Consider the following 25404-nt stretch of genomic DNA (forward strand, 5'->3'; position numbering starts at 1 on the left):
ACTTAGCTTACTGTCTCAGAGTTCCTTCAACCCTAATCTACTCCTAACTTATTTTAATCTAATCTTTTCTCTCATAACATTTACAACTTTTCCCCCTGATTTTTCACACAATCCCTTACCACCAAATGTTTAGAATATGTGATTGGGAAAGTTCCCCACCTGCTTCTGACTCATTACACACAGACTTGGCAAACGTCTAAACACCTTTTAGCCTAGCCTGAAATCTCTTAGTGTAAGAATGTCACCCAGAATAAACAGTCACCCCTTTTAACTTTTCAGACAGATTGTCTAATAGACAGTCGTCTAGTGTACATCTTATTGTACAATTCAATTTAAACAATGCATCTCTTCCCAACACTGCAATAACAGTATCTTCTAATATTAGTACCTTAAGAGTAATTAACTGTTTTACTACCTCAAATCCCTATCCTAATTCGTTATCAATTAGTGAGATGTTTAACCTCTTTAGGCTGAACCCAGATAAGTTTTCCCCTATTCACTATCACTTCTAATGGTCGGTTGTTTTTACTTCAATTGTTGGCTATTTTCTCTTCTTCTCTCATCGATGCTCTCAGCAATGCACCCCTTCGTCTCTTCTAGACACTAACAGGTGATCTTCACTTGCTCCTTTATCTTCCTCTGTTGTTTTCTCCCGACTCATTTTCATCACAGGTAAAGTACCCAATCTGTCCACAATTATAACAGTCTTCTGAAAGTTGCTGAAAGTGTAGCTGAAATCTTCCTCCTTCTTCTAAGTCTTCTTCAATTTTGTGTCTGTCCAAAAACTGGCTTTGGATATTAATCAACTGGTACCCCCTTGGCTGGTACAATTGCATTTGATATTGTTCAGTTAAAGCTGTAACAGTGATTGTTGATTTGGTTCACTCTGATTCTTCATAACCAAAACTTATCTTCTCCACCCGTTGTATGATTGAGTTTTCAGAGTTTCTTCGTCCTGTTCTTTCTTCTTCTCCAATTCTTGGGATCCTCTCAGCAGTTTCTCCTCTTCTGTATCTTCAACTGTGTTACTTCTAAACTATTTGCTTTATCCAGGCATGATAAGCATCGGTCTATATCTCTATTTCTTCTTTGCTAGTCATTGTAGGATAAAATCCTCTCGAACATAAAGCACCTTTAATCTCCAAATCTTCATCACTTTCTTCATCAGAACTCGAATCTCTTGTCTCCTTCTTCGTTCAACTTTCATCAGAGATCAAATCTCGTGTATCCTTCTTCGTTTCTCTCTTGCCAACTTCCTTCTGATCACAGAGTCATATCCACCCATGCATCATCACTCTCATCTCCATCATCCTCATCTTCTTTAAGTTCCATCCTCCTTAACCTTCCTCTTTTCTTCCATACATCACATTTTCTTCCTTCTGGAGTTCTGGATTCATCTTTATCGTCGTTTCTGCTTGTCCTCTATCTATTATTCGTCTTCATCTCTGATGCCATAATCACCCTGCTGGATGATCACTGAAAGCTGAGGATAAACCTCCCTAAGCTGTACTTTTTGCTGAATCCGTATGTGAGAAAGGTGTACTAACATCTGCCATTAATTTCTCCTAACACATCAACCCTTTTATATTCCTTTATTGTGAACTATTTTATTTTAGACTGTATAGCCTATGGCTTCCCCCCTTAAATTATTAATATAAAACTAACAACTCCAAAAAATAAATCCATTAAAAATCCTGAATAATTAAAACCAATTTTTATTCCTATGTCACCAATTTATCAATTAGTGTTGGCTATCTTACCACAACCCATCAAATGCAAGTAAATGAAGTTAGTCAACTTCAAAGCAATCCCCCAAAAACAAAGCCTCTAACCCTATCATTACTCCAATTCCCATAAACCCCTTGCTCTATCAGCTCTAATTATCTTAAATTTACAGAACAATCCTCAATCCATCCTTGATTCCCAACACATCTGTAATCAAACCCCAGTGATACAGAGCTTCCAAAATGCAATTTTTAATGAAATAGTATTTGCCAAGCCTATGTAAAATTGTCATAACATCACATATCTTGTAACAGTCTCAAAACCTTATTTTTTGACTTGATCCTCTGCCGCGTCACGTGATCGCTTCCTGTGTCTCCTCGCTCCCCCTCTCTCCTGTCTCTCATGACAAGGGACAAAGACACAGAAACAGCTTTTAGTAGTTAATGCCATCACTGAGTATTTCCAACCATTCAATATTCATTCGTTCTACATTATTCACTCTAAGACTAAACTCAGAACTAAATAGATCGCTCAAAAACATTATTTTATTTTAATCCGTTATTTTATTATTTAATTCAATTTATTATAATCCGCTACCATATATCTAATTTATAAATTTAATAGGTTCCAAAACAAGTTTCATCTTTAACCAATCGCAGTTTAAACTAGAATCATCGTGTTAAAATTTCTCCTCTGTCTGTCTATTTTCCCTTGCAGGGTAACGCCAAATGGGACCTATGACCTTAACCCACCATTTTGTTTTGTAGGCTTAGCCCAACCTCATGTCGTAGTTTTAGCCCCGTAAAATCAACACGTGTCCTAATCTCGTGTCATAAACTCCCCCTTTCTGTAGTGTAGTATCGCAAAATTAAACGCATGCGCACAGCCATTCAAAAATACCTTTTCACCGTGGAAGGAAGATTCTCTACTCTCTCTCCCCAAACAGACAGAATAACACTCCAGCTGTAACTCCCGTTTCCCCCTTATAGTCAAACAACATTTAACAGCGCTCACAAAACATATAACCTGACTTACACACAGAGACAAATTTAAGAGACTTTAATCCATCGCAATGGAATCTCTAAGGATATCCGTTAGCATGTAGCACGCAACACAATTAGCATTTAGCCTTTGCATTTAGCCACGATGTACCACGTGGCCTGAACCATATAATCAAGCATTTCAAATTAGCCTTAGCCTTTAGCTAACTGCGGCCTACTACGCAAATAAATATCCTGCACCGTGGCCAAATCATTATCCCAATTATCTCCGTCTAACTTTATGCTGCCGTAAGTTCTGGATAATCATAGAGAGGTTACCCCATGCGTTATAGTTCGTCAACCATACGATGAGAATAACATGCATATAATCCGTCCAGCTTATAATTCCCAGAATTAACCTCACCACACCGAACGCGTTGCAAGGATTTTATGGCCCATTCCTAAAGAATCGCCTCGCTTCGAGGTCTTTACCAGATTCACGGTGCCCTAAAGAATGCGCATATCGGCCTTCTCTGGATCCTCATTGTCACCCGTTACCAATGAAATCTATCTTAATGCTCTAAATCCTCATTGTCACCCGTTACCAATGAAATCTATCTTAATGCTCTAAATCCTCATTGTCACCCGTTACCAATGAAATCTATCTTAATGCTCTAAATCCTCATTGTCACCCGTTACCAATTAAATAACATTTTAGCAGACTCCAGTCGACCGCAATAACGCCACCGAGGCAAGGTCATATGGAGCATCTCTCCAGTGTACACAAGTCATATCCAATCTAACAAACTCCGAGGCGGTAAGAAAACACTCACCATTTTTTTTGGCCATGCTTCAGAGCAGGTTAGCCCGGCGGTTGACTGAAACAAGGAAGAGACGCAAACCCAGCCCCACGTTGGGCGCCATTATGTCGTATCGGATGAATGGTGGCCATTATTGCTGTCAACAAAGAGTCCGTTTTATGCTGCATCGTGTTAGAGGCTTTTATTAAAATCACGAGGTTACAGCATAAATGACAGGTGACATGACACCCGGAGAACGGCTCCTCCGATTGCCATGGCCGTTCTGACGTCTTCCTCGCCTAACCCCCCTATTTATAAACAATGAAACTTCCTCTTCTGGCCAATCCCCAGTCTCCCCTGTCTACAAGACACTTCCGGTCTGTTGTATTTGGCGTCACACCCAAAACATTCCCTCTTGCTACTAACACAAACAACATTCCATTTCTTCATGAAAAACATTTAACAAAGGCATAATCTTCAGATACTATAGTAGCTTACTATTTAGACGAGTTGCAGCCTCCTCCATGCTGTGTTGAAACTCATGAGAAGATTCTGATTCCATTCTCCTTCCTGATGAAATGTAATTGTCAGGTCCCTCTCAAATGCCAGCTGGACATGCTGGGCTTTTCATTGATGTAACATGCTGAATACATTTTTGCACATTGCTGTAGATGTCCCATATGTTATTCAAAATCGATGTTTCAGTGCTAACAGCACAGTCTGCATTGCTGACAAAGGCCCGCCGTATCTTTGAAGAACACTGAGTGGGGTCCATTTGTTGTTGCTGGCTGTGGATGTGATTTCACTTTGCAAGAATCAATAAACTCTGCTTCCACTGGTTAAGTTTTTGTTCAATCCAACAGGTCGTCAGGTGCATTGTAATTCATATACCATTTGTTATGTTTATGGGGAAACAAAACTGTGGGGGCACAAATTCTATCTGGGGGTCCATGCCCGGCTTTGCCACCCTGTAGAGCCGGCTCTGGGTACAATGTTTTTCCCTGAGGTACAAAAAAGTCAAAGGTACACTTCACAGGTAAACATATGAACTCACATGGTACAACCTCAAGTGAATCTTCCAGCAAGACAATAACCCCAAGTACAAATCAAAAAAACCCCAAAAGGGTTAATTGACCACAAAATCAACATTTCGCAATGGCCATCTCAGTCTCCAGACTTGAACCCCATTGAAAACCTGTGGTTTCAATTGAAGAGGAAAGTCCATAAGCACAGATGAAGGATATCAAGGATCGGGAAAGATTCTGTATGGAGGATTGGTCTAAGATCCCTCCCAATGTGTTCTCCAATCTCATAAAACATTTGAGAAAAAGGCTCAGTATCATTATCCCCGAAAGGGGAGGGTGCTGGAGTATTGAGAACCGGGGATCCAATAATTTATAACCTTATGTTTTCGAGATTTTTGGTATTACTTGTTAAACAAAATATATTTATCTGAACAAATGTATAAGTATAAAATAATATAACTGTTCCAAAAAATATCATACCATATAGCTCAGTATTTGTATTATTTATTTTACAGTCTTTTTTGCTCATCTTTATCAAGGGATTGAATAATTTTGGACCCCACTATATATAATGGACAAAGTAAAAAACACAGGCATTGCATGCAAACTATTGAGATGTAATCAGGTTATAGTGCAAGCCAATGTCGTACACTGTACTGTATGTATATTGATGGTGCATGTGTAGTCTCAAAGCCAGAGAATCTGCCAATCACTGAAAATCACTGTTATTGACACAAATTGGTCAAATATTCACAAGGCTTTTACTTCAATCATTTAACCTGGCTACACCGGTTCCTCTGCTTGTCCTCTACACAGTGCAGTAGGGAGGTCTTGCCAGTAGGAATACTGGGATATAGGCTGACCTGGTGTTTTTATTTCTCTCATTGAGTCATGGTTCCTTCTGGGCATCACGTTTGGAGATGGATACTCTTTGTCTGCTTTCACTGGCTTTGTGTCTGTCAAAAAACTCCAAGACCGTAAGTAAATCTGCAGTCAGTTAGAATTTAGTAATCAGACATGTGGCGTCTCGTCCTGGAGTAACATTCTCTCTGTCAGAGAGCAAATTTAGAATGGTTTTTCATCTATCCTTTCTGCAGATATTTGTTCTGTGTATTTCACCTACAAATATAGGCTTTTCAAAAATTATTCTTGATTTTTTTATCTTTATTTTTTATTTTTTATTGGCCCATTCACACCCCCCCCATCCAAATACAAAAACGTATAAATACTGTATTTTCACCGCAACTAGACAAAAACCTCCAGGGGACCATGACACAACGTTCTAAGAACATCCTAAAAACATTATTGGTGACGTCCCTGGAACAAACCTGTAAATTAATGTCAATTATGCCTTTTAAAGTAAAGTACTCTCATTGATGTGATCACGTGAATTTCATGTGTTTTTTTTCGTAAGGGTACCACTGATCAAGCAACATTATGGACTAAATGTTCAAATCCTGTTGCTGCAGGATTATTTTTCTTTGACAATACTGGTCAAATTAAGATCCTACATCTGTAGTTTCTTGTTTAGAAGTGCCCTCTCATTTTGTACTGATTTTCCTGTGTGTTTGTTGCTGTGCGTGCGTATGTTCTCTGTAGGGTTTACATGGTAGCCATTCCTGCAGTGATCCAGGCAGGCTCAGAGGCTAAGCTTTGTGCCAGCCTTCTGCAGCCCAAAGAGACCCTGGTCATGACCATATCTCTGATCGCCGATGGACAGAAAAAAATTATTCTCCAAGAGAGTTCTGACCAAGAGTTTCACCGCTGCTTCCAGTTTCAGGTCAGCCCCGCACTGGGCGACATCCAGAACCATTCCAATAAGAGTTTACTATACTTCTTAGCTTTGTGATGCATCTCTTATTTGTGTGTGCAATGCCATCTTATTTTATGGGAAATATCAATGTGGTGGCTTACTATAACTTTTCTGGAATTCAGGCTGAAATTTGACATAAAAAAGATGACATCAACTACTAAAGAAAAAGCATTTTTAAAACACACTGATGAAAGGAGAAGTGATTGAATCTTCACAACCTTAATGTTGTTAGCAGCACGTTCTTACCAACTAAGCCACACTGGATCATATGTTATTGGTTTGTTTTCTCCCTGACAGGCCCCTCATGTGGAGAGTGACAAAGTGCAAAGATTTAAGGTGGATATTCGAGGTGAAACGTTTCTATCGACAGAGCAGAGAAAAGTCATGATCAAACCGTACAGCCCGATGACATTCGTCCAAACGGATAAACCAATCTACAACCCGGGACAAACAGGTAATTCTACACAGAGCCAGTACACAATTAGTCTGCTTGCTAAGAAACAGGACAATTAGGTGATAGCATGTTTCTATTATGCTCTGTCATCCCAGAGACACTTGAAAGAGGACCATCAGGTGCAGATAAATAAAAAATCTGCTGTGGGTTCACTCAGAATATGTACACTGGAGTTTGAACCAACATACCACATGTTAAAAGCTGTTCCTCTGCTGGACATTATCATTGGATCCCAATTGGCTAATTCATCCCCCCCTCCTCTCCCTGTAACTATTCCCCAGGTCGTTGCTGTAAATGAGAATGTGTTCTCAGTCAACTTACCTGGTAAAGTAAGGGTTACATATAATAAATAAAAATATATCGATAGTGTAAATATTTTCAGCGAACTCGCAGAGCAGTTTTCCTTTATCTGCAATTTATTGAATTGGGGCTTTAGTACCAACACTAAAATATTATCCAGAAAAGCTGTCTTGCAAAATTCTGTTAACTTTCCTGAAAATCCCAGGTTTTTCAGAAATCCTGGCTGAAAGATTCCTGGAATCTGGGAATCCTTCAACAGGGATTTCTGGAAAACCTGGGAAAGTTAGCTAAATTATGCTTCTAAAATTCTCATTGAGTGCTTGTCTTTGTCTTTTCATTGTCTTTTTTCAGTGCAGTTTAGAGTGATCACCTTGGATACCAGTTTTAGCCCTGTCAATCAGCTGGTGAGTGTTGAAAATGTGCAACATTGAATATTGAAAACAATTACCTGTATTTGGTCGTCCTTTAGATCAGTATCTCCACTCTTTCAAACAGAAAGACAGATCTCAAGGGTCACAACGTCACATTACTGTCTGATAGACATAGCATTCAGGTATTATGTAACACTATGTACGATATTGTCCAACCAACTCAACTCTGCGGCCTTGTGGTTAGTGTCCTCACTGAGAATGGAAGTTTGAGGGTGTCGAGCCTTACCAAAGACTCTAAAAATGAGACCCGATGCCACTCTGCTTGGCACTGAACATTAAGGAGATGGATTGAGGTTAATGCCCAGCAATAGACTAGCGTCCTGTCCAGGCTCCTTCATGCTACAGAAACAGGACATAGGCTCCTTCCTTACGGACAAGGCTTATTATGTAGAATATACTGTAAATTGTTATTTTAATTTAGCAATCAAGTAGCTATGACATGTCATACACATCTTGTTAGTACTCCATGAACAATAAGACTTTGGAAATGGGAAATGTTTTGAACAACTATTGGGCAAAATCCAAAATCTGTCTGTTTGATAAGGCTACACAAACATTTGAGGCACATAGCACTCAGGGCAAAGGTTCTGCAGAGGTTCTCTAAATAAACCTGTGTGGGTGGATTTTAAGATCCTCAAACCTTCACCACAGGACATGGGGTTTTCCATTCATATACTGTAGGTCAGATTGGATTGTATGGGATTTTCTTTCCTGAGATTGAATTAATTTACTGAATTGACATTAGAGTTCCAGTGCAAATACTACTTGTGATGTTTAGTTGAAGAGACAAATCCAAGCACCTACCTGGTTCCTATAGTTGTAGACAGCTTTGCTCCTCTGTTCATTTTGGGGGAATTTGAGAGTTATTCATAAAACATTAACCAATCTTTTGTCTTGCCCTTCACAGTACAACATTGTGGAACTTGAGGTAAGAGCCTTATTCGTCTGTAAATTTATGATGACTGTCACTAAATACTACGACATAAGACAATGACTCCACCAGCTAGGTACTGGAGGTCATCATTCATTTCCACATGGCAGTTACTAGAAGACTCCCTATAAGCTTTATGTGATAACATCTGGGCCACCTTCAACAAGCAAACTTCGGAACGTTGCAGATAGAATGTAATGAATAGAACTGACGTGACTCCTTATTCTACATGTCAGACAGGCATGTTTGGCCTACATAACATATTTGTATCTGAACGTTCCACAATGTTGTGCCCTACTAATCATGTCCCTTGTTCTATGAATCAACAGGATGTTCATCAGAACAGGATTGGACAGTGGGTCAATACTTCATCCAGTGGCAACATTCTGCAGCTTTCTCACCCCCTGAACTCTGAAGCACCTGTAGGATCTTATGCTATTGTAGTGTGGATTGGTGATAACAAAATATACCATCACTTCAAGGTAGAAAAATATGGTAAATTGAGCTTCTTTCTTTTACCTTTCATGCTACATAATATTATGGATCTGCCAGTTGAATCAATACGTCACAATACTGGAATATTCATGAGTTAACTTCTGTTCTTTCACATCTAGTTTTACCAAAGTTTGAGATTAAAATGAACCTCACCGATGAGATCAGCATTGTTCATGAGGAGTATAAAGTACAAGTGTGTGCAACGTGAGTCAACAGTACAGTATCGCCATTTTGCAATGCACTGTAGTTACAAGACAATGTGTAACACCGCTAAATGTCACTGTCTAATTAATCGCATTACGGTAATGCAGAACTTGATTCAAATACTATATTAAGTATTTTAATTACTTTTACATACATTTCAAAGTAAGTATTTTGATATTTTTTCTTTGAAAATACAAGTAATTCAGTATTGAAATGTATTTGGAAATACTTAAATACATTTAAAATACAACTATTTTAATACTCCATTTCAACCCAAGTCTGTTTGGTCCTAGGGTTATTTGAAATAGTGTATTTGGAAACAAATACTTAAATATGCATGTATTTGAACCCAGGTCTGAGCTAATGACAAATACTAATTGAAGACCTACAATGCTACTACTGCTCAATGTCATGAATTGCTTCTCAGAGTAGGATTGCTGACCTAGGATCACGTCTCAAAAGATCACACTGACCTTAGATCAGCACTCATACACTGAGAGGCTTTATGAATACAGGTCCAGATGCATTGACTTAAAGAATGCCTGCAGGTATAATGCATTATAAGTTGTTGTAAGCATGCATGTATGAGCCTTTGTAATGTCTCATATGAGGTTTATAATATACTATGTCTCTCTAAGTAGGAAATGTATGATGTTTTATGTTTTTTATGTGTTTTATTATGAAAATACAATCAGATACACATATGGACAGCCTGTACCTGGTAAAGCAGAGGTAGAGTTGTGCCGACCTTTAGGGTACAATGTATTGATCCCAAATATAATTGATGAGAAAAACCCACAAGGAGTTCCTGATTATACACCCCCATGCCACAAAGAGTCAATAAAGGTCTGTATGCTTTCCTGAAGAAACTATCATCAGTATAATTGTTTTCACATCATATTATATTTTAATGTGATGTGGTTAAATTGATTTAAATCAGTTCTTAATGTGTGGGCTTTTGCTTGCTTTTCCCAGATGGATCAAACTGGCTGTGCTTCTCATGTCTTCAACATGTCAATTTTCACAAAGAATGCTGGCCAGAAAATGCTCATAGACAGGCTTAGTTTAAACACAAAAGTAGAGGAGGAGGGGACAGGCAAGTCATTCAACACAATAATTTGGAGTTGGGAAAAGTCATGACAACATTTAATGTTTTCTGTTTTTAATAATGTTTTAAAATCTTATGTAAGCTGCACTGCAATTCAGCTTCTGCATTGTGAACTGCCATTGTGCATCATGGTGGCACGTGTGGTTGTGAAATAAACCATGCTATTATCATTTGTTTTTCTTTGACAGGTATTACACAGTCAAAGAATAAACACATAGGGCTCTCCTATCTGATTGGAAAACTCACATTTGTCGACACACCCAAAATCTATGAACATGGATCAATTATTGAGGGCAAGGTAAGTCCAAATCGAGTGTTATTGTTTCTTGAACTTTGTTGAATTGTGGATGCCATTTGCTCTTTGACATTCCTGTTTACCTAACTACCAATGGTAGGTAACAGTGACACATGTAGCATCACTTCATAGAACTTTCCCCCCTTTTTCATCAGATAAACGTTGTTCACTACAACAACACACCTATCTCTGACATGTTAGTCTACCTGTTGGAGAAGAAAGGCTGGTCCTCACATCGTCTCCAGAACCTAACCACGGACAGTCATGGTATAGCCAGTTTCTCTCTCAACACAACCAGTATGCCCAAAGAGAATATTAACCTCATAGTAAGTATGATTCCTTCTAGGTTTTGAAAGACTCTGAAGTCTCTTCATGCGCTATCCCAAATCACCCCCTTGACCCTACACCCTAGGGCCTACCACGTTCTTGTGGAGATCTGAGAAGATTCCCATTGGTATAATAAGCAATATGGTGAACTTCCACTTAGCCTATCAGAGGACAAGGTGGAGCTCTAAGGGTTGATTTGGGATTGAGCCTTCAGTTATACTCTCTCTTCCCTCTTTTGCTTTCCAGGTAAGCAACACACCACAAGAGGAGAACACTAGATACAGGGTCCCCTATTTCAACAGAGGGCAACACATTCTCTCACTGATCCAGCACACTGCCCCTCACAGTAAAACGTCCAGCTCTCTGGCTATTCAGAAGATGGAGAAACCACTGGCATGTGGGGAGGAAGTGTCAATCACCATCCAGTACGCCATCGTAGGGGAGACCATCCCTAAGGGCTCCGTGGATGTCATCTACCTGGTGAGTAGAACCAGGAACAAGTTGTGACAACCTGCAAACCCAGGGTGTGTCTGAAATGGAACCCTATTCTCTAGTGCACTATTTTGACCAGGGTTATTTCAGACCTAGTCCCAGCCTCTCACCTTCAAAGAAGGATGTCCCTATACAACACCAACATTCCTCATCATCTCCTTCTTGCTGACTTGATGGGATAACTGTTTTTCCCTCCTCCAGGCCTTATCCAGAGGGGCAATAGTTCAGCATGGACACATGAAGGTTACCGTGCAGCAGGGGAGTCCTGGTGAGGAAGTTTTATTAAGTAATTATGAACGTACTGGAAGGTGCTTGATGACAATGACAGTGAGTATGGTTACATGCACACAATAAAGCAATTATTGTGGAAAGGCAGATTAATATAATACTTCGATTAAAATGTTTATGTTTTGCAAGAAGAACGCTTTCCTTAATAATCCTGTTCACATGGATGTCTGAAATCAGGCTACTGATGCACTCTGATAAATGCAGATTAGCCTATTTAATAGGCCCAATTAAATGAGAGATGTGCATGGTAATTTGTTTTATGGCTACTTCGGGAATATGAACTCATCATGGCCAGAAAAGGTGAGGAATTTATTCTGCATTATAATTTATGTATTATGTTTACAATGAAATATTGTCTACTCGAGAAATTCGACATTACAGTATTCAGACGCCTACAAAAGTCAATGAAAAAGGTGAATCGTCTGCGATCAGTTTTTCGGATCGCATAGAGCAAAATAATTGAAAAAGCGTATCTATTTATTGTGAAGTGGGTCCAATGAAATGAGAGATGGGATGATTGGTAGCCTATCCTAACTTGTTGTAGGCCTATAGGCTATTTCGCGAGTAGCCTATGAAACCATCACAGTCAGAAAAGGTGAGGATTTATTCTGCAATGATTATGGTAATGAAATGAATAATTAGAAATAAGTATCTATTTCATATTATTTTAGAATGCAAAGATAAAATAAATCGATTTTCGCTCACTAAGGGAAAATGATTATATTATTATTATTATATTTAGCTACCTGTTTTTTGTTATGAATAAGAGTGTCATATATTCCTGCACAAGGCTACTTTTGCCATCTTGCATTGCAATACTTCAACCATGCATGGTCTGAAGTTTGCAGGAGGATAAGCACATTCTCACTTCAAGTTCAGTTTTTATAAATACCAACTTTTGAGTGAAAACTGGCGCATGTTATGAATGTTTAGGGGCATATTTTGTGCATACCCAACGTTTAAATGCCTCTGGTGTTTTAATCGGCGTATGCTTTCTTAGATTTTGACTTTACATAGATTAAGATAGAGTAAGGTGACTCTTGCATAATCTGTTTACTGCCATAATCAGTTTACTATCTAATTATTACTGTGCATGTAAACGTACTCAGTGTGACATGCTCTTGCGTTGCAGTAACTGAGGGTGAAGTCACCTTGAAGTTGGCAGTGGTTCCAGAGATGGCGCCAGTGATACAGGTCCTGGTGTACAGTATGCTTCCCAGCGAGACTGTAATCGCCCACAGCATGAACTTCCCCACTGAGAAATGCTTCAGGCACAAGGTGTGGGTATATGTACAGTGAGGGGAAAAAGTATTTGATCCCCTGCTGATTTTGTATGTTTGCCCACTGACAAAGACATGATCAGTCTATAATTTTAATGGTAGGTTTATTTGAACAGTGAGCGACAGAATAACAACAAAAAAATCCAGAAAAACGCATGTCAAAAATGTTATAAATTGATTTGCATTTTAATGAGGGAAATAAGTATTTGACCCCTCTGCAAAACATGACTTAGTACTTGGTGGCAAAACCCTTGTTGGCAATCACAGAGGTCAGACCTTTCTTGTAGTTGGCCACCAGGTTTGCACACATCTCAGGAGGGATTTTGTCCCACTCCTCTTTGCAGATCTTCTCCAAGTCATTAAGGTTTCGAGGCTGACGTTTGGCAACTCGAACCTTCAGCTCCCGCCACAGATTTTCTATGGGATTAAGGTCTGGAGACTGGCTAGGCCACTCCAGGACCTTAATGTGCTTCTTCTTGAGCCACTCCTTTGTTGCCTTGGCTGTGTGTTTTGGGTCATTGTCATGCTGGAATACCGATCCACAACCCATTCTCAATGCCCTGGCTGAGGGAAGGAGGTTCTCACCCAAGATTTGACGGTACATGGCCCCGTCCATCGTCCCTTTGATGCAGTGAAGTTGTCCTGTCCCCTTAGCAGAAAAACACCCCCAAAGCATAATGTTTCCACCTCCATGTTTGACGGTGGGGATGGTGTTCTTGGGGTCATAGGCAGCATTCCTCCTCCTCCAAACACGGCGAGTTGAGTTGATGCCAAAGAGCTCCATTTTGGTCTCATCTGACCACAACACTTTCACCCAGTTCTCCTCTGAATCATTCAGATGTACATTGGCAAACTTCAGACGGCCCTGTATATGTGCTTTCTTGAGCAGGGGGACCTTGCGGGTGCTGCAGGATTTCAGTCCTTCACGGCGTAGTGTGTTACCAATTGTTTTCTTGGTGACAATGGTCCCAGCTGCCTTGAGATCTTTGACAAGATCCTCCCGTGTAGTTCTGGGCTGATTCCTCACCGTTCTCATGATCATTGCAGCTCCACGAGGTGAGATCTTGCATGGAGCCACAGGCCGAGGGAGACTGACAATTATTTTGTGTTTCTTCCATTTGTGAATAATCGCACCAACTGTTGTCACCTTCTCACCAAGCTGCTTGGCGATGGTCTTGTAGCCCATTCCAGCCTTGTGTAGGTCTACAATCTTGTCCCTGACATCCTTGGAGAGCTCTTTGGTCTTGGCCATGGTGGAGAGTTTGGAATCTGATTGATTGATTGCTTCTGTGGACAGGTGTCTTTTATACAGGTAACAAGCTGAGATTAGGAGCACTCCCTTTAAGAGTGTGCTCCTAATCTCAGCTCGTTCCCTGTATAAAAGACACCTGAGAGCCAGAAATCTTTTTGATTGAGAGGGGGTGAAATACTTATTTCCCTCATTAAAATGCAAATCAATTTATAACATTTTTGACATGCATTTTTCTGGATTTTTGTTGTTGTTATTCTGTCTCTCACTGTTCAAATAAACCTACCATTAAAATTATAGACTGATCATTTCTTTGTCAGTGGGCAAACGTACAAAATCAGCAGGGGATCAAATACTTTTTTGCCTCACTGTATGTGAAAAATATGGGTTGTTTATGAATTCGAAGGACCAATAAAAAACTTAGGTGCTGGATTTTAGGCCGGTAGCAACCACCACAGGGTGTCCTTTCAGAACACAAGGAAGCAGTAGTTCCAGTTCAAGGGTTTATAATAATAATAATTATATGCCATTTAGCAGACACTTTTACCCAAAGCGACTTACAGTCATGTGCGCATACATTTTTACGTATGGGTGGTCCCGGGGATCGAACCCACTACCCTGGCGTTACAAGCGCCATGCTCTACCAATTGAGCTACAGAGGACCACATGAAGATCTACACACACACATACAACACCACTCTCTCTGATACTAATTGTGGTTCTGTAAAGAAAAGAGGAGAACTCAGGCTATAGCACAGTATGGGAAAAATATGCCTCTTTGCATGTCAACAAACTAAATAGGATATGTGGACCCAAACACATACTAGATGCACAACGAAACAATAGAGTAATGTAGAAATATCTACACATAATAAGCATGAGCAATCTACAACCGAAAATAGCCTAGCACCACAGACAAATGCTAACAAATGCTAACCACTAACTAGCATGCTAAATAGTAATGCATTCCGGATGACAATGCTAATGTTAATGCTAACACTAGCGGGTGTACGCGAGCTAGCAAGTTTAACACAAATGCTAGATATTTACAACAGACTCTATTAAGCTCCAAACAACAAGACATCAGGATTTTGGCACTTACATTTAGCTGCACGTACAATAAAACATCAGAAAGAAAAGCAATGTTTTCTAAGGAGGTAGAATATGGAGGAGTGAAAAACCAGTGGATCATCAGAATGGAAACTACAGACTGCCTGAGGCCCTGCCAGGTCAGGTATTATGCTAAGTCCCGGGAAAAAAGGCTGCTGATTGGCTAATACAATTATGATGATTGACATTACCTAATTTCAATAAGAAAACCAAAAGTTGGGGTCTTGGAAAGGAGATGAGCTGTCCATTTTCACAGCCGACCCCAAATGTGTTGTACCTATTTGCTACAACTGACAAGCCAGCTAATGGTCAGTAGCTTCTTGAGGAAGGGCGGGAAGCTGGATGAGTCGAGCAACAGGCCTGACGTAGGTTCTGTCCTTGACTTCGATCTCTGCTGTCCTCACTTTCCCGTCTGCTCCAGGGATAACTGACTTGACAGTTCCAATTTGCCACAGTGCCCTAGGAAGCTGATCATCACAACAGTCCCAACTATAAGCTCTTCCTTACTGTGAAACAGTGCCAGAAATTGTCGGCTAGAACCTGGCTGTGTCTACATCTTTTGCGACTGAGCAGTTCAGATTCTGGGTAGACCACCTGTGGTAGTGACGAGTCTGGCCGCCCCATGAGAAGAGAGTTAGAAGTGATTGGGTGCGGATCCGCGATGTCCGACGAAACATATCCCAAGGGATTGTAGTCTGGTTTTCAACCTTCCCAAGTTCTCTCATGTCACCCCGCTCCTCCGCACACTGCACTGGCTTCCAGTTGAGGCTTGCATCTACTACAAGACCATGGTGCTTGCCTACGGAGCTGTGAGGGGAACGGCACCTCCTTACCTTCAGGCTCTGATCAGACCCTACACCCAAACGAGGGCACTACGTTCATCCACCTCTGGCCTGCTAGCCCCCCTACCTCTACGGAAGCACAGTTCCCACTCAGCTCAGTCAAAGCTATTCGCTGCTCTGGCACCCCAATGGTGGAACAAGCTCCCCCACGACGCCAGGACAGCGGAGTCACTGACCACCTTCCGGAGACACTTGAAACCCTACCTCTTTAAGGAATACCTGGAATAGTATCAAAGTAATCATTCTACCCCCCCCCCCTCCCCCCAACCCTCCATAAAAAAAAAAACGGGTTGTCCCACTGGCTATCATAAGTTGAATGCACCAATTTGTAAGTCGCTCTGGATAAGATCGTCTGCTAAATGATGTAAATGTAAATGTAAGATCCCTTCTACTTCAATTAGGACAGTCCTCAGCACCTCTTCGGAGATGGTCTGCGCGCCAAGGGTGGTTTGCAGGGCAGTCTTGATGGATCTGATCTCCCTCTCCCAGCATCCTCCAAAGTGTGGTGCACTTGGTAGGTTGAAGGCGAAGCGAATCTTCTGACTGTTTAACTGTTCCTGGAGCTATGGGTGGAGAGTCATGAAGGCCTCCTGTAGCTCCCGCTTCCCTCCCTTGAAATTTGTTCCTCGATCAGACAGGATCTGATTTCTCTTTGAGCGATGAAGCCTCTCAAAGCCTTTAGGAACAAATCAGAATCCATGTTCGTCAGTAGATCCACGTGTACAGCCTGGGTGGTCATGCGCTTAAAGATGATGCCCCATCTCTTTTCATTTCTTCGGGCCAATCTTGATGATATACGGTCCAAAGCAGTCCACACCTGTATAATAGAATGTGGGCTTGTGGAGCCGCAGTCGGGCTGGAGGCAGGTCAGCCATCCTAGGCACATCTGGCTGGCCTTGCCAATTCCTGCATTCGGCGCAACCAAGCTGAAAACGCCGAATAGCTGCCCTCCCTCTCAGAATCCAGAACCTTCAATGTAACTCAGCAAACACCCTGTCTTGGCCCGGGTGTCTCAGCTGCTCATCATATTTATTGAGCAGCAACCTGGTGAGCGGATGACCTGGGTCCAGAACTACTGGGTGAAGAACGTCAGGGCCCAGCTGGTCACACCTCCGAAGGTGACTTCCAACACGAATCAGTCCGGTGTCGTTGTCATACTCCGGGGCCAGTGTCACCAGACGGCTGCTCGGAGGGACTGGCTTGCCTGCCTCTAGAAGGGAGAGGTCTTCTGGGAAGCTCTCAGACTGAGCATGTCTGAGTACTTTGAGTTCTGCTTGCTTGAAATCGTCGGCTGAAGGGTTGTCGACACTACTTGCCGCCCCGTGTAGCAACTGCACTGTGGCTTCCACCAGCTCCTGGAAAGTGTTGAACTGGGCAACATCAGGGAGAGACGACTTGGTGTCCGCTGACAGGAGTCCACAGAAGGTAAGCTTCCACAGCTCCTATGCTTCATCAGGAGGTACTTGGTCGGATCTTCTCGGGCCAGGATGACTGGGCCTGCCACAGGAATGGAGAACCTTGACTCCAACGGTTGTGTTCTATAAGCTGAGACAGCGTCTTGCCATGTGTGATATCGTCGATTTCTCTCCGTGTACATGTAACGCCAGGCCTGGGGGTCCGTGAGCTCCTGTATTTCTGTGACTCTTGTGCCTACAAATACTTTGTACCTGCAGGAGTCTGACTGGAGCCAGGTTAAGACTGTTGTAGAATCCGACCAGACATGACCTCGTGGATTTCCTCAGTGAGTTATTTTCTGATGACCACGGCCAGCTGGGCACCGGTGAGTGCTGCGCAGAGCTCGAGTCTTGGCATTGACTGTTGTTGGTTCGGGGCCACTCTTGATCTTGCTGCAAGGAATGCCACTTGGATCCGTCCCTTGGTGTCTTCAGTATGGAGGTACGCATTGGCACCGTACGCACGTTCTGAGGCATCACTGAGGACTTGAACACTTCTTGTGCTGGTTGGGAGATCCATGTCGGTGCTGACGTAACACCTTGGTAGTGTGACCTGAGACAGCTGTGGAAGTTCGTTCTCCCAAATAAGCCACGCTTGGAGAAGATTTTCAGGTAGGTCTGGGGCATCCCACCCTCTTTTCTTATCCCAGAGCCTTTGGACCACAACCTTGGCCGTGTGGTGTATGGAACGATGAAGCCAAGTGGATCGTACTGGCTGGCAAGGATCCGATATATGTTGCGCATGGTGGGTTCAACTTTCTCCATGTGACCGTGCTTGTAGCCAAGAGTGTCAGACAGACATTGCCATCGTAATCCAAGGGTGCGCTCTTGGCAAGAAGGTGCTTCAACTTGTCCACCAGTATCTTGGCTTCATCTGCAACGGGGAGACTTTGTAGACAGTTGTCTACATAGAAACAGCATTCTACAGAGAAGCGCACATCTTCTTTGGGCTCACTGTGGTTAAACGCAAGCTTCCGAAGGGCAAACGTGGTGCAGCAGGGGCTACATGTCGTCCCAAAGGGAAGAACCTGCCACTCATAGACCTCAGGGTAATCATCACGGTTTAGCTTTCAAGGGACGAAGGTTCTTCTTCCACAAAAGGGGAGTGGCGTACCTTTGAACCCTGTCCATTTCGACCTTGACTGTCTTCTCCTCCAGTAGATGCATGGCTTCTACATCTTGTTTGGACCATGTGACGAGCTTCTCACTCCTGTATGGTAGCGTATCCAACTGCCAGAGCTTCTCTACATGGCTGAAGAGCTCTGCAGATGGAGAGACGAGGGATGTATGAAGGAACTTTTAAGGGTCCATCTGAGCTAAGTTTTGATGGCGGCAGGTCCGCCAGGAGGACCCAAACGCACTGGCTCTGTCGGGGTGATTAGATGGGGAATGTCTGATCCGATGCGCAGTAGCGGCTGCGCCTGATACAGCGGTTGAAGGGGAAGGCCTTTGAGGTGCCGATACCTTTTCTGAAGGGCTTTGACAGGGTAGGTATGCGGTGCAAGGCCCAACTATTCAGCTGTGAAGGCTCTGTGGATGTCAAAGGATTGGTTGAGTAACAGGGGCCACAGAGAATGACAAAGAAGCTCCAAGGATGACTCAAATATCTTGACGCACCGTACGAAGTGCCAAGTCCTCAGAATTGCCTTGGAGGCCTAGCTGCTCTGCTGTTTCGTGTAGAGGTATAGTGCGCTCCGACCCGTCGTCCAACAGGGCGTACGTGTCAAGTGACTTGTTGCCGCTCTGCAAGATGACTCCACTCATCTTCAGCAACACCTTACTGCTGACGGAAGGTCGATCAACGTAGAGGGTCTCTGCAGTGGAGCTCACCAGGCCTCTGTTGGCGCCTTTGTGCTGGTGGTCTTCATAGTGTTCGTGCTAGCGTTCTTTGTAGCAGTCCGACTAGTGTTGACCTCGTGGAGAATCTCAAGATGCTTCTTCTCGCACTTCTTGCACTTAGCCTTGAGAGTACACTGAGCTGCTTGGTGTCCGCGTCCACACTTCCCACATCTTTCATTTGTCTTGATCCAGGATTCTTTCTGTTCTTTGGAAAGGAGCTGAAAGTTGGTGCATTGATTCATGTAATGTTGCATGGTGTTGCAGAACGACAATACTTATTTGGCTTCTCACGTGACTTCTCCTCCGGAGATTGGTTCTGCGCAGAGACTTCGGCTTTGTCCTTTCTCTGCTCACCCCCGTGGAGGATGGTGATGGTCTTAGGGAAGGATTTGTCTTCATGTTGATCTCGGCATGAGCTAGGGTGGTCCCTGCTTTGGTCGCTACTGAACTGTGTGTCATCTACTTGTACTCTCACGTCGTACTCAAGCCACTCTGCTAGGTGAAGGAGGGTTGGAATGGGTGTCTTGATGGGGTTCACACATCTCTTGAAGCTGACTCTTAGGTTGTGTGATAACTTAGCTAAGAGGCAGGAGACATGTGATCCACACCTCAGTTCTGTCTGTCCATTACTCCCTAGCTGATCCAACATGCCAACCAAGCACATCCTCAGAGCGAATGTTCGGAATGCCTTGGTGTCACCACTCTTGATGTTGGGGCCATCCATTAACCCTGCAATGCATTGGAGGGCAAACAGGTGGGGCTGGCCATACAGTTCTGTGAGGGACTCCATGGTGTCACTGTATGTGTACCTGCTGTTGCTGTAGGAGTTGGCAATTAGCAAAGCCTCTTCCAACTTCAGGTGGTCCAACAATATCTGAAACTTGAAGCACTCTGTTGCATCTACAGGCAGCACATTGTCGAGGGCCAACTTCAGTCTTGCAAACTCTCGTGGGTATTCATTGATAAAGTTGGGGATGGTAGGAGTTAGTCCACGGTAGGTGCACTCTCAGCTGGGCGGAGAAGGTGTGCGGAAGGTAGCTGCTGCTGGTCTTGTTGCGAGAGTAATTAATTCCACTCACAGTGCCCTCTACACGTGGTCCCTCGTTGGAGTGCTGTGTTGTTGTGTGTGTGGTGATCGTCTGCCTTGACTCGTAGCATACCTCATAGTCGACCAGACGATGCGGGGGTCGAGTCTGACGGTGGGGACGAACCACAACTTGTGGAGGATCTTCTCTGGTGACTGGCATCCTTGGACTCTGGCAGTTACTGCATCCTGCTCGTAAGGACCATGAAAGATATGGGTTGTTTATGATTTCGAAGGACCAATAAAAAGGGATAAAAAACCTAGGTGCTGGATTTTAGGCCGGTAGCAACCACCACAGGGTGTCCGTTCAGAACACGAGGATGCAGTAGTTCCAGTTCAATGGTTTAATGAAGATCCACACACACAAATACAACACCACCCTCTCTGATACTAATTGTGGTTCTGCAAAGAAAAGAGGAGAACTTAGGCTATAGCACAGTATGGGAAAAATATGCCTACAAACTAAACAGGCTATGTGGACCCAAACACATGCTAGATGCACAAACAAACAACAGAGCAATGTAGAAATATCTACACAAACATAATAAGCATGAGCAATCTATAACCGAAAATAGCCTAGCACCACAGACAAATGCTAACAAATGCTAATCGCTAATATGCATGCTAAATAGTAACGCATTCCGGATGACAATGCTAATGCTAACGCTAGCGGGAGTACGCGAGCTAGCTAGCTAGCTACCAAGTTCAACACAAATGGTACATATTTACAACAGACAGGATTTTGGGACTTACATTTAGCTGCACCTTCAATAAAACATCAGAAAGAAAAGCAATTTGTTCTAAGGAGGTAGAATAAGAGAAGAGAAAAATTGGTTGGTCATCAGAATGGAAACTACAGACTGTCTGAGGCCCTGGCTGGTCAGGTATTATGCTAAGTCCCGGGGGAAAGGCTGCTGATTGGCTGATACAATTATGATGATTGGCGTGACCTTATTTCAATAAGAAAACCAAAAGAAAGTTGGGGTCTTGGAAAGGAGATGAGCTGGCCGTTTTTACAGTGTGCATGCGTCTGTGTGTGTCATACCCTCATCACAAAGATATTGTGTACACTAAAGGTGTATCATGTACACTTGTGTATGTCATGTGTGCCAGGTGTTGGTGGAGTTCTCACCCTCAAAAGCGGTCCCAGGGGGAGGAGAACACCCTGCAGCTTTCGGCCCAGCCCGGCTCCCTCTGTGGCCTCAGCACTGTGGACAAGAGTGTTCACATCATGGAGCCAGGGAAGAGGCTGGATGCTGACAAGGTAACAGAGCTCACTGAAGTGAATGTCAACGGTCATACCACCATATAAACAGCTTTTGTGGTGCTGGGAATACAAACAGCTTCAGGGGAATAAGAAGTGACTACAGCAGACTTGGAGTGGGTCTGTTCACAGTGGGCCAATGGGTGTGCTTTCATCAACTGGAAAGCATATCCCTATTGGTACTTAAAGTGGCAATATGTAACTTTTTGGGCGACCTGAATTCAACCAAATTCACATAGAAATGTGAGTAATAGATCTACTTGAAAGGAAGTCTAAGAAGCATTGTATCTGTTCTATGTGTGCTATTTCTTTGGTCCCCGTTCTTAAGTTTTGTTTTTGCATCTTTTACTTTTGGGTTTGTACACCATCTTCAAACAGCTGAAACAACAATATTTATGGTTATGGAAAATATATTTCACAGCGGTTTAGATGGTACAATGATTCTCTACACTATACTAGGCTATTTTGTCACATAAACCGCTGTGAAATATATAGGTGTTCAACTATTTGAGTTTTAGCAACCAGGAAATGGAGGAGTGATTTCTGCATAGTGTGACTTTAATAAGTTCAAATTCTGGGTTGTGTTCATTAGGGCACGGAAATAATTTTAAAAACGTTTAGCAATGGAAAATGAAATTAGACAAGTCTAAGTAGTCACTGCCTTCTGTTTGGTGCCCAATGAACAAGGTCATTTCACGTCTCCTTATTATCCCATTCCAGATATTTGATTTGTTACCAGTCAAGGAGACAACATACATTCCCTACGAGCTTGAAGATCCAGTAGCATGTTTACGTGTAAGACCAAGGAGATATGTAATGCCATACCCAGATGGACTAACTGAGGAGAAAAAGGAACCTTATGAAGTTTTTCAGGTAACTTCTGCCTTGTTTTCTCTTAACTTGAAGCCTCTTTTCCTCTCTCTCGTAAGAATCAGTTACCAAACTGTTAACATGCATTCATCTTCTTAAATTATACATTGCTAAAATAGCCTGTTTGAGGCAACAACAAAAAAACATATAGAATAGAAAAATAAAACTGAGACATTCATTAATATCGAGCTCTCTTGTTTGTGATTCTTACATTTCTAGAAACTGGGACTGAAGCTGGCAACTAATCTGGTTCTAAGAGTACCTTCCTGCCTAAATTACAAGGGGAACCAGTACCATCGATCCTATGGTGAGATGTCCTCCTTAACACCGCTTACTCTCGTCATTGCCAGAAGTCTTTGGTGAATCTTGGGAAATGCATGGTTTTTGTTATTCTAACATAGCCTGGTTAAACCAGTCTGAACGCTGCATGCATCACCAGTGAGCGCAGCATTCGGTCTGGTTTGACCAGGCTGATTCTAACACGAGAATAATGACTGTTTTGTTTTAGATATACCCTACAGATACCACTCCCGCACTGTAGAAATGGACAGCCTTGAAACGGGTGCATCAGGTCAGCGATTTCAAGTGGGTCAAGCTGGATTAATCGGAGCCGGACATGGTGCCGCTCCACCTCCGCCACCCATAGAGACGGTCCGTACGTTCTTCCCTGAGACATGGATATGGGATCTTGTGGAAGTTGGGTAAGAGCACTGCACAGTGAGGCTGTTGTCTTATAGATGAGTTGACTGACAACATCACAAAAATAACGTGCGCGCATCATTGAGGCAGAAGGCTGTGTGATGTTATGATTCTGAACGGTCAGATAGTTAGCAACAATGACAAGAAGCTGCCATGTGGAGAATAGTCGGTGGCTCGTTTGAGCTCGTAGTACCTTATTATTGATACCATGTCTTGTTTTGAGGTGTTTTGACTCATGTCATGTCTATGCTAATATGGCAAACATTCTCTAGCTAGCTAACCAGCAACTGTAATGATGTATTTGAGAAACAACAAGTGCTCATTGTGCAAATGTATTTATGTTTTCAATAAGCATTTGGAGGCAGAATATAGTTAACTTGTCAACAATCTAAGCCAACCCCGTCTGTTTTGCCCCATAGTTGCGTACGTGTTGGTTTTGTTGCTAAACAACCAACCCACCTATATCAAACATACATTAGTGGTCTAGATTAGGAACCTGTACCTCATTAAACTGCATTACAGAGTAGGGGAGAGTGGTGTATAATTGATAAATGTTTTACATTCAGCATCACTCCGTCAAGGGAAATATAGTATTCTTTCTAACAAAGATATCGACATATATTTCAGGATGTTGTGTATCCCTGGAAATAATCAGAATTCATGTAAACATTACAGTATTGAAAACATAGCTTGTCCCAAAGAATTGGTCTCTTGGCACAAGGGGTAAATTAAGGTGCCTACACATTTCTGTATTGAATGAAATATTACCACTACCTTTTTAAAACCATAGCTAGGTTTCCATCCGATTGGCGACAGATTTTCATGCAAATATTTTCTACAATCCGCATAAAAACAATATGCGTATTTTCCCACCGGAGATATTTCCATCAAATTGACTATATGATGAGATTGTTATGGACAAAAGAGCGAGGTTCTTTTTATTTGTCAAATGACAGCCAATCATCGATCATCATGTCACCAGAATAAAACCCTCAATATTTATTTAATCTGAAGCCTAATAAACTGCATGTTCTCCCGACGAGTTGTAGTGGGAGGACCACACAACATGTCATCGCGTGATTCCAAGTTTACTTAGATATGATGGTTATTATATCAATATTTGCGCATAAAAGCGTTTCCACCACCATTTCTCGCATAATCTATTTTACTGACACAAAAAGGTCCCACCTTGTCTATCGTATTTTTTTTGTCGACAATTCGAAATTTTTACAGACAAATGTTCTGTTTCCATCAGGCCTGTCATGACATTTTTTTCCAACATACTTTACGCGCGCAAAAAGGTTGAATGGAAACCTGGTTCATGTCTATCTCTATTTCCCAAACACAATTCAACACAATCACAATCGCTTTTTTGTCTTTTAATCATTTTAAGCATCATTTAACACAGGCTTAACACCTAACAAATGCTTTAAACTTTTTTTAAACACTTTTAACATAGGCCAGACATGTTGTTACAGTGGCTTGCGAAAGTATTCACCCCCCTTGGCATTTTTCCTTTTTTGTTGCCTTACAACCTGGAATTAAAATTGATTTTTTGGGGGTTTGTATCATTTGATTTACACAACATGCCTACCACTTTGAAGATGCAAAATATTTTTTTGGGTGAGACAAACAAGAAATAAGACAAAAAAACGGAAAACTTGAGCGTGCGTAACTATTCACCCTGGATTGAGGTCTGGGCTTTGACTAGGCCATTCCAAGACATTTAAATGTTTCCTGTTAAACCACTCAAGTGTTGCTTTAGCAGTATGCTTAGGGTCATTGTCCAGCTGGAAGGTGAACCTCCATCCCAGTCTCAAATCTCTGGAAGACTGAAACAGGTTTCCCTCAAGAATGTCCCTGTATTTAGCGCCATCCATCATTCCTTCAATTCTGACCAATTTCCCAGACCCTGCAGATGAAAAACATCCCCACAGCATGATGCTGCCACCACCATGTTTCACTGTGGGGATGGTGTTCTCGGGGTGATGAGAGGTGTTGGGTTTGCGCCAGACATAGCTTTTTCCTTGATGGATAAAAAGCTA

At 42.3% G+C, this 25404-nt stretch overlaps 1 protein-coding gene and 1 pseudogene across 1 annotated transcript in view; one reads left to right on the forward strand and one right to left on the reverse strand.

Moving 5' to 3' along the window:
* LOC121567566 overlaps positions 1–25404 on the reverse strand; it is a 192775-nt pseudogene that overhangs the window by 75688 nt on the left and 91683 nt on the right.
* The window catches only part of LOC121567568 (alpha-2-macroglobulin-like), a 36302-nt gene continuing 16209 nt past the window's right edge, over positions 5312–25404 (forward strand). The window contains 19 exon segments of the mRNA XM_045217861.1: positions 5312–5507; positions 6130–6310; positions 6641–6797; positions 7449–7501; positions 8436–8456; positions 8789–8954; positions 9074–9158; positions 9854–10004; positions 10134–10254; positions 10455–10564; positions 10717–10887; positions 11135–11368; positions 11582–11648; positions 12801–12946; positions 21640–21675; positions 21677–21790; positions 22511–22663; positions 22880–22967; positions 23169–23361. Of these exon segments, the coding sequence (XP_045073796.1) occupies positions 5422–5507; positions 6130–6310; positions 6641–6797; positions 7449–7501; positions 8436–8456; positions 8789–8954; positions 9074–9158; positions 9854–10004; positions 10134–10254; positions 10455–10564; positions 10717–10887; positions 11135–11368; positions 11582–11648; positions 12801–12946; positions 21640–21675; positions 21677–21790; positions 22511–22663; positions 22880–22967; positions 23169–23361 (2333 nt within the window). The 5' untranslated portion in view covers positions 5312–5421.

The sequence above is a fragment of the Coregonus clupeaformis genome, chromosome 6 (assembly GCF_020615455.1).
Source record: "Coregonus clupeaformis isolate EN_2021a chromosome 6, ASM2061545v1, whole genome shotgun sequence".
NCBI classification, from domain to species: domain Eukaryota; kingdom Metazoa; phylum Chordata; class Actinopteri; order Salmoniformes; family Salmonidae; genus Coregonus; species Coregonus clupeaformis.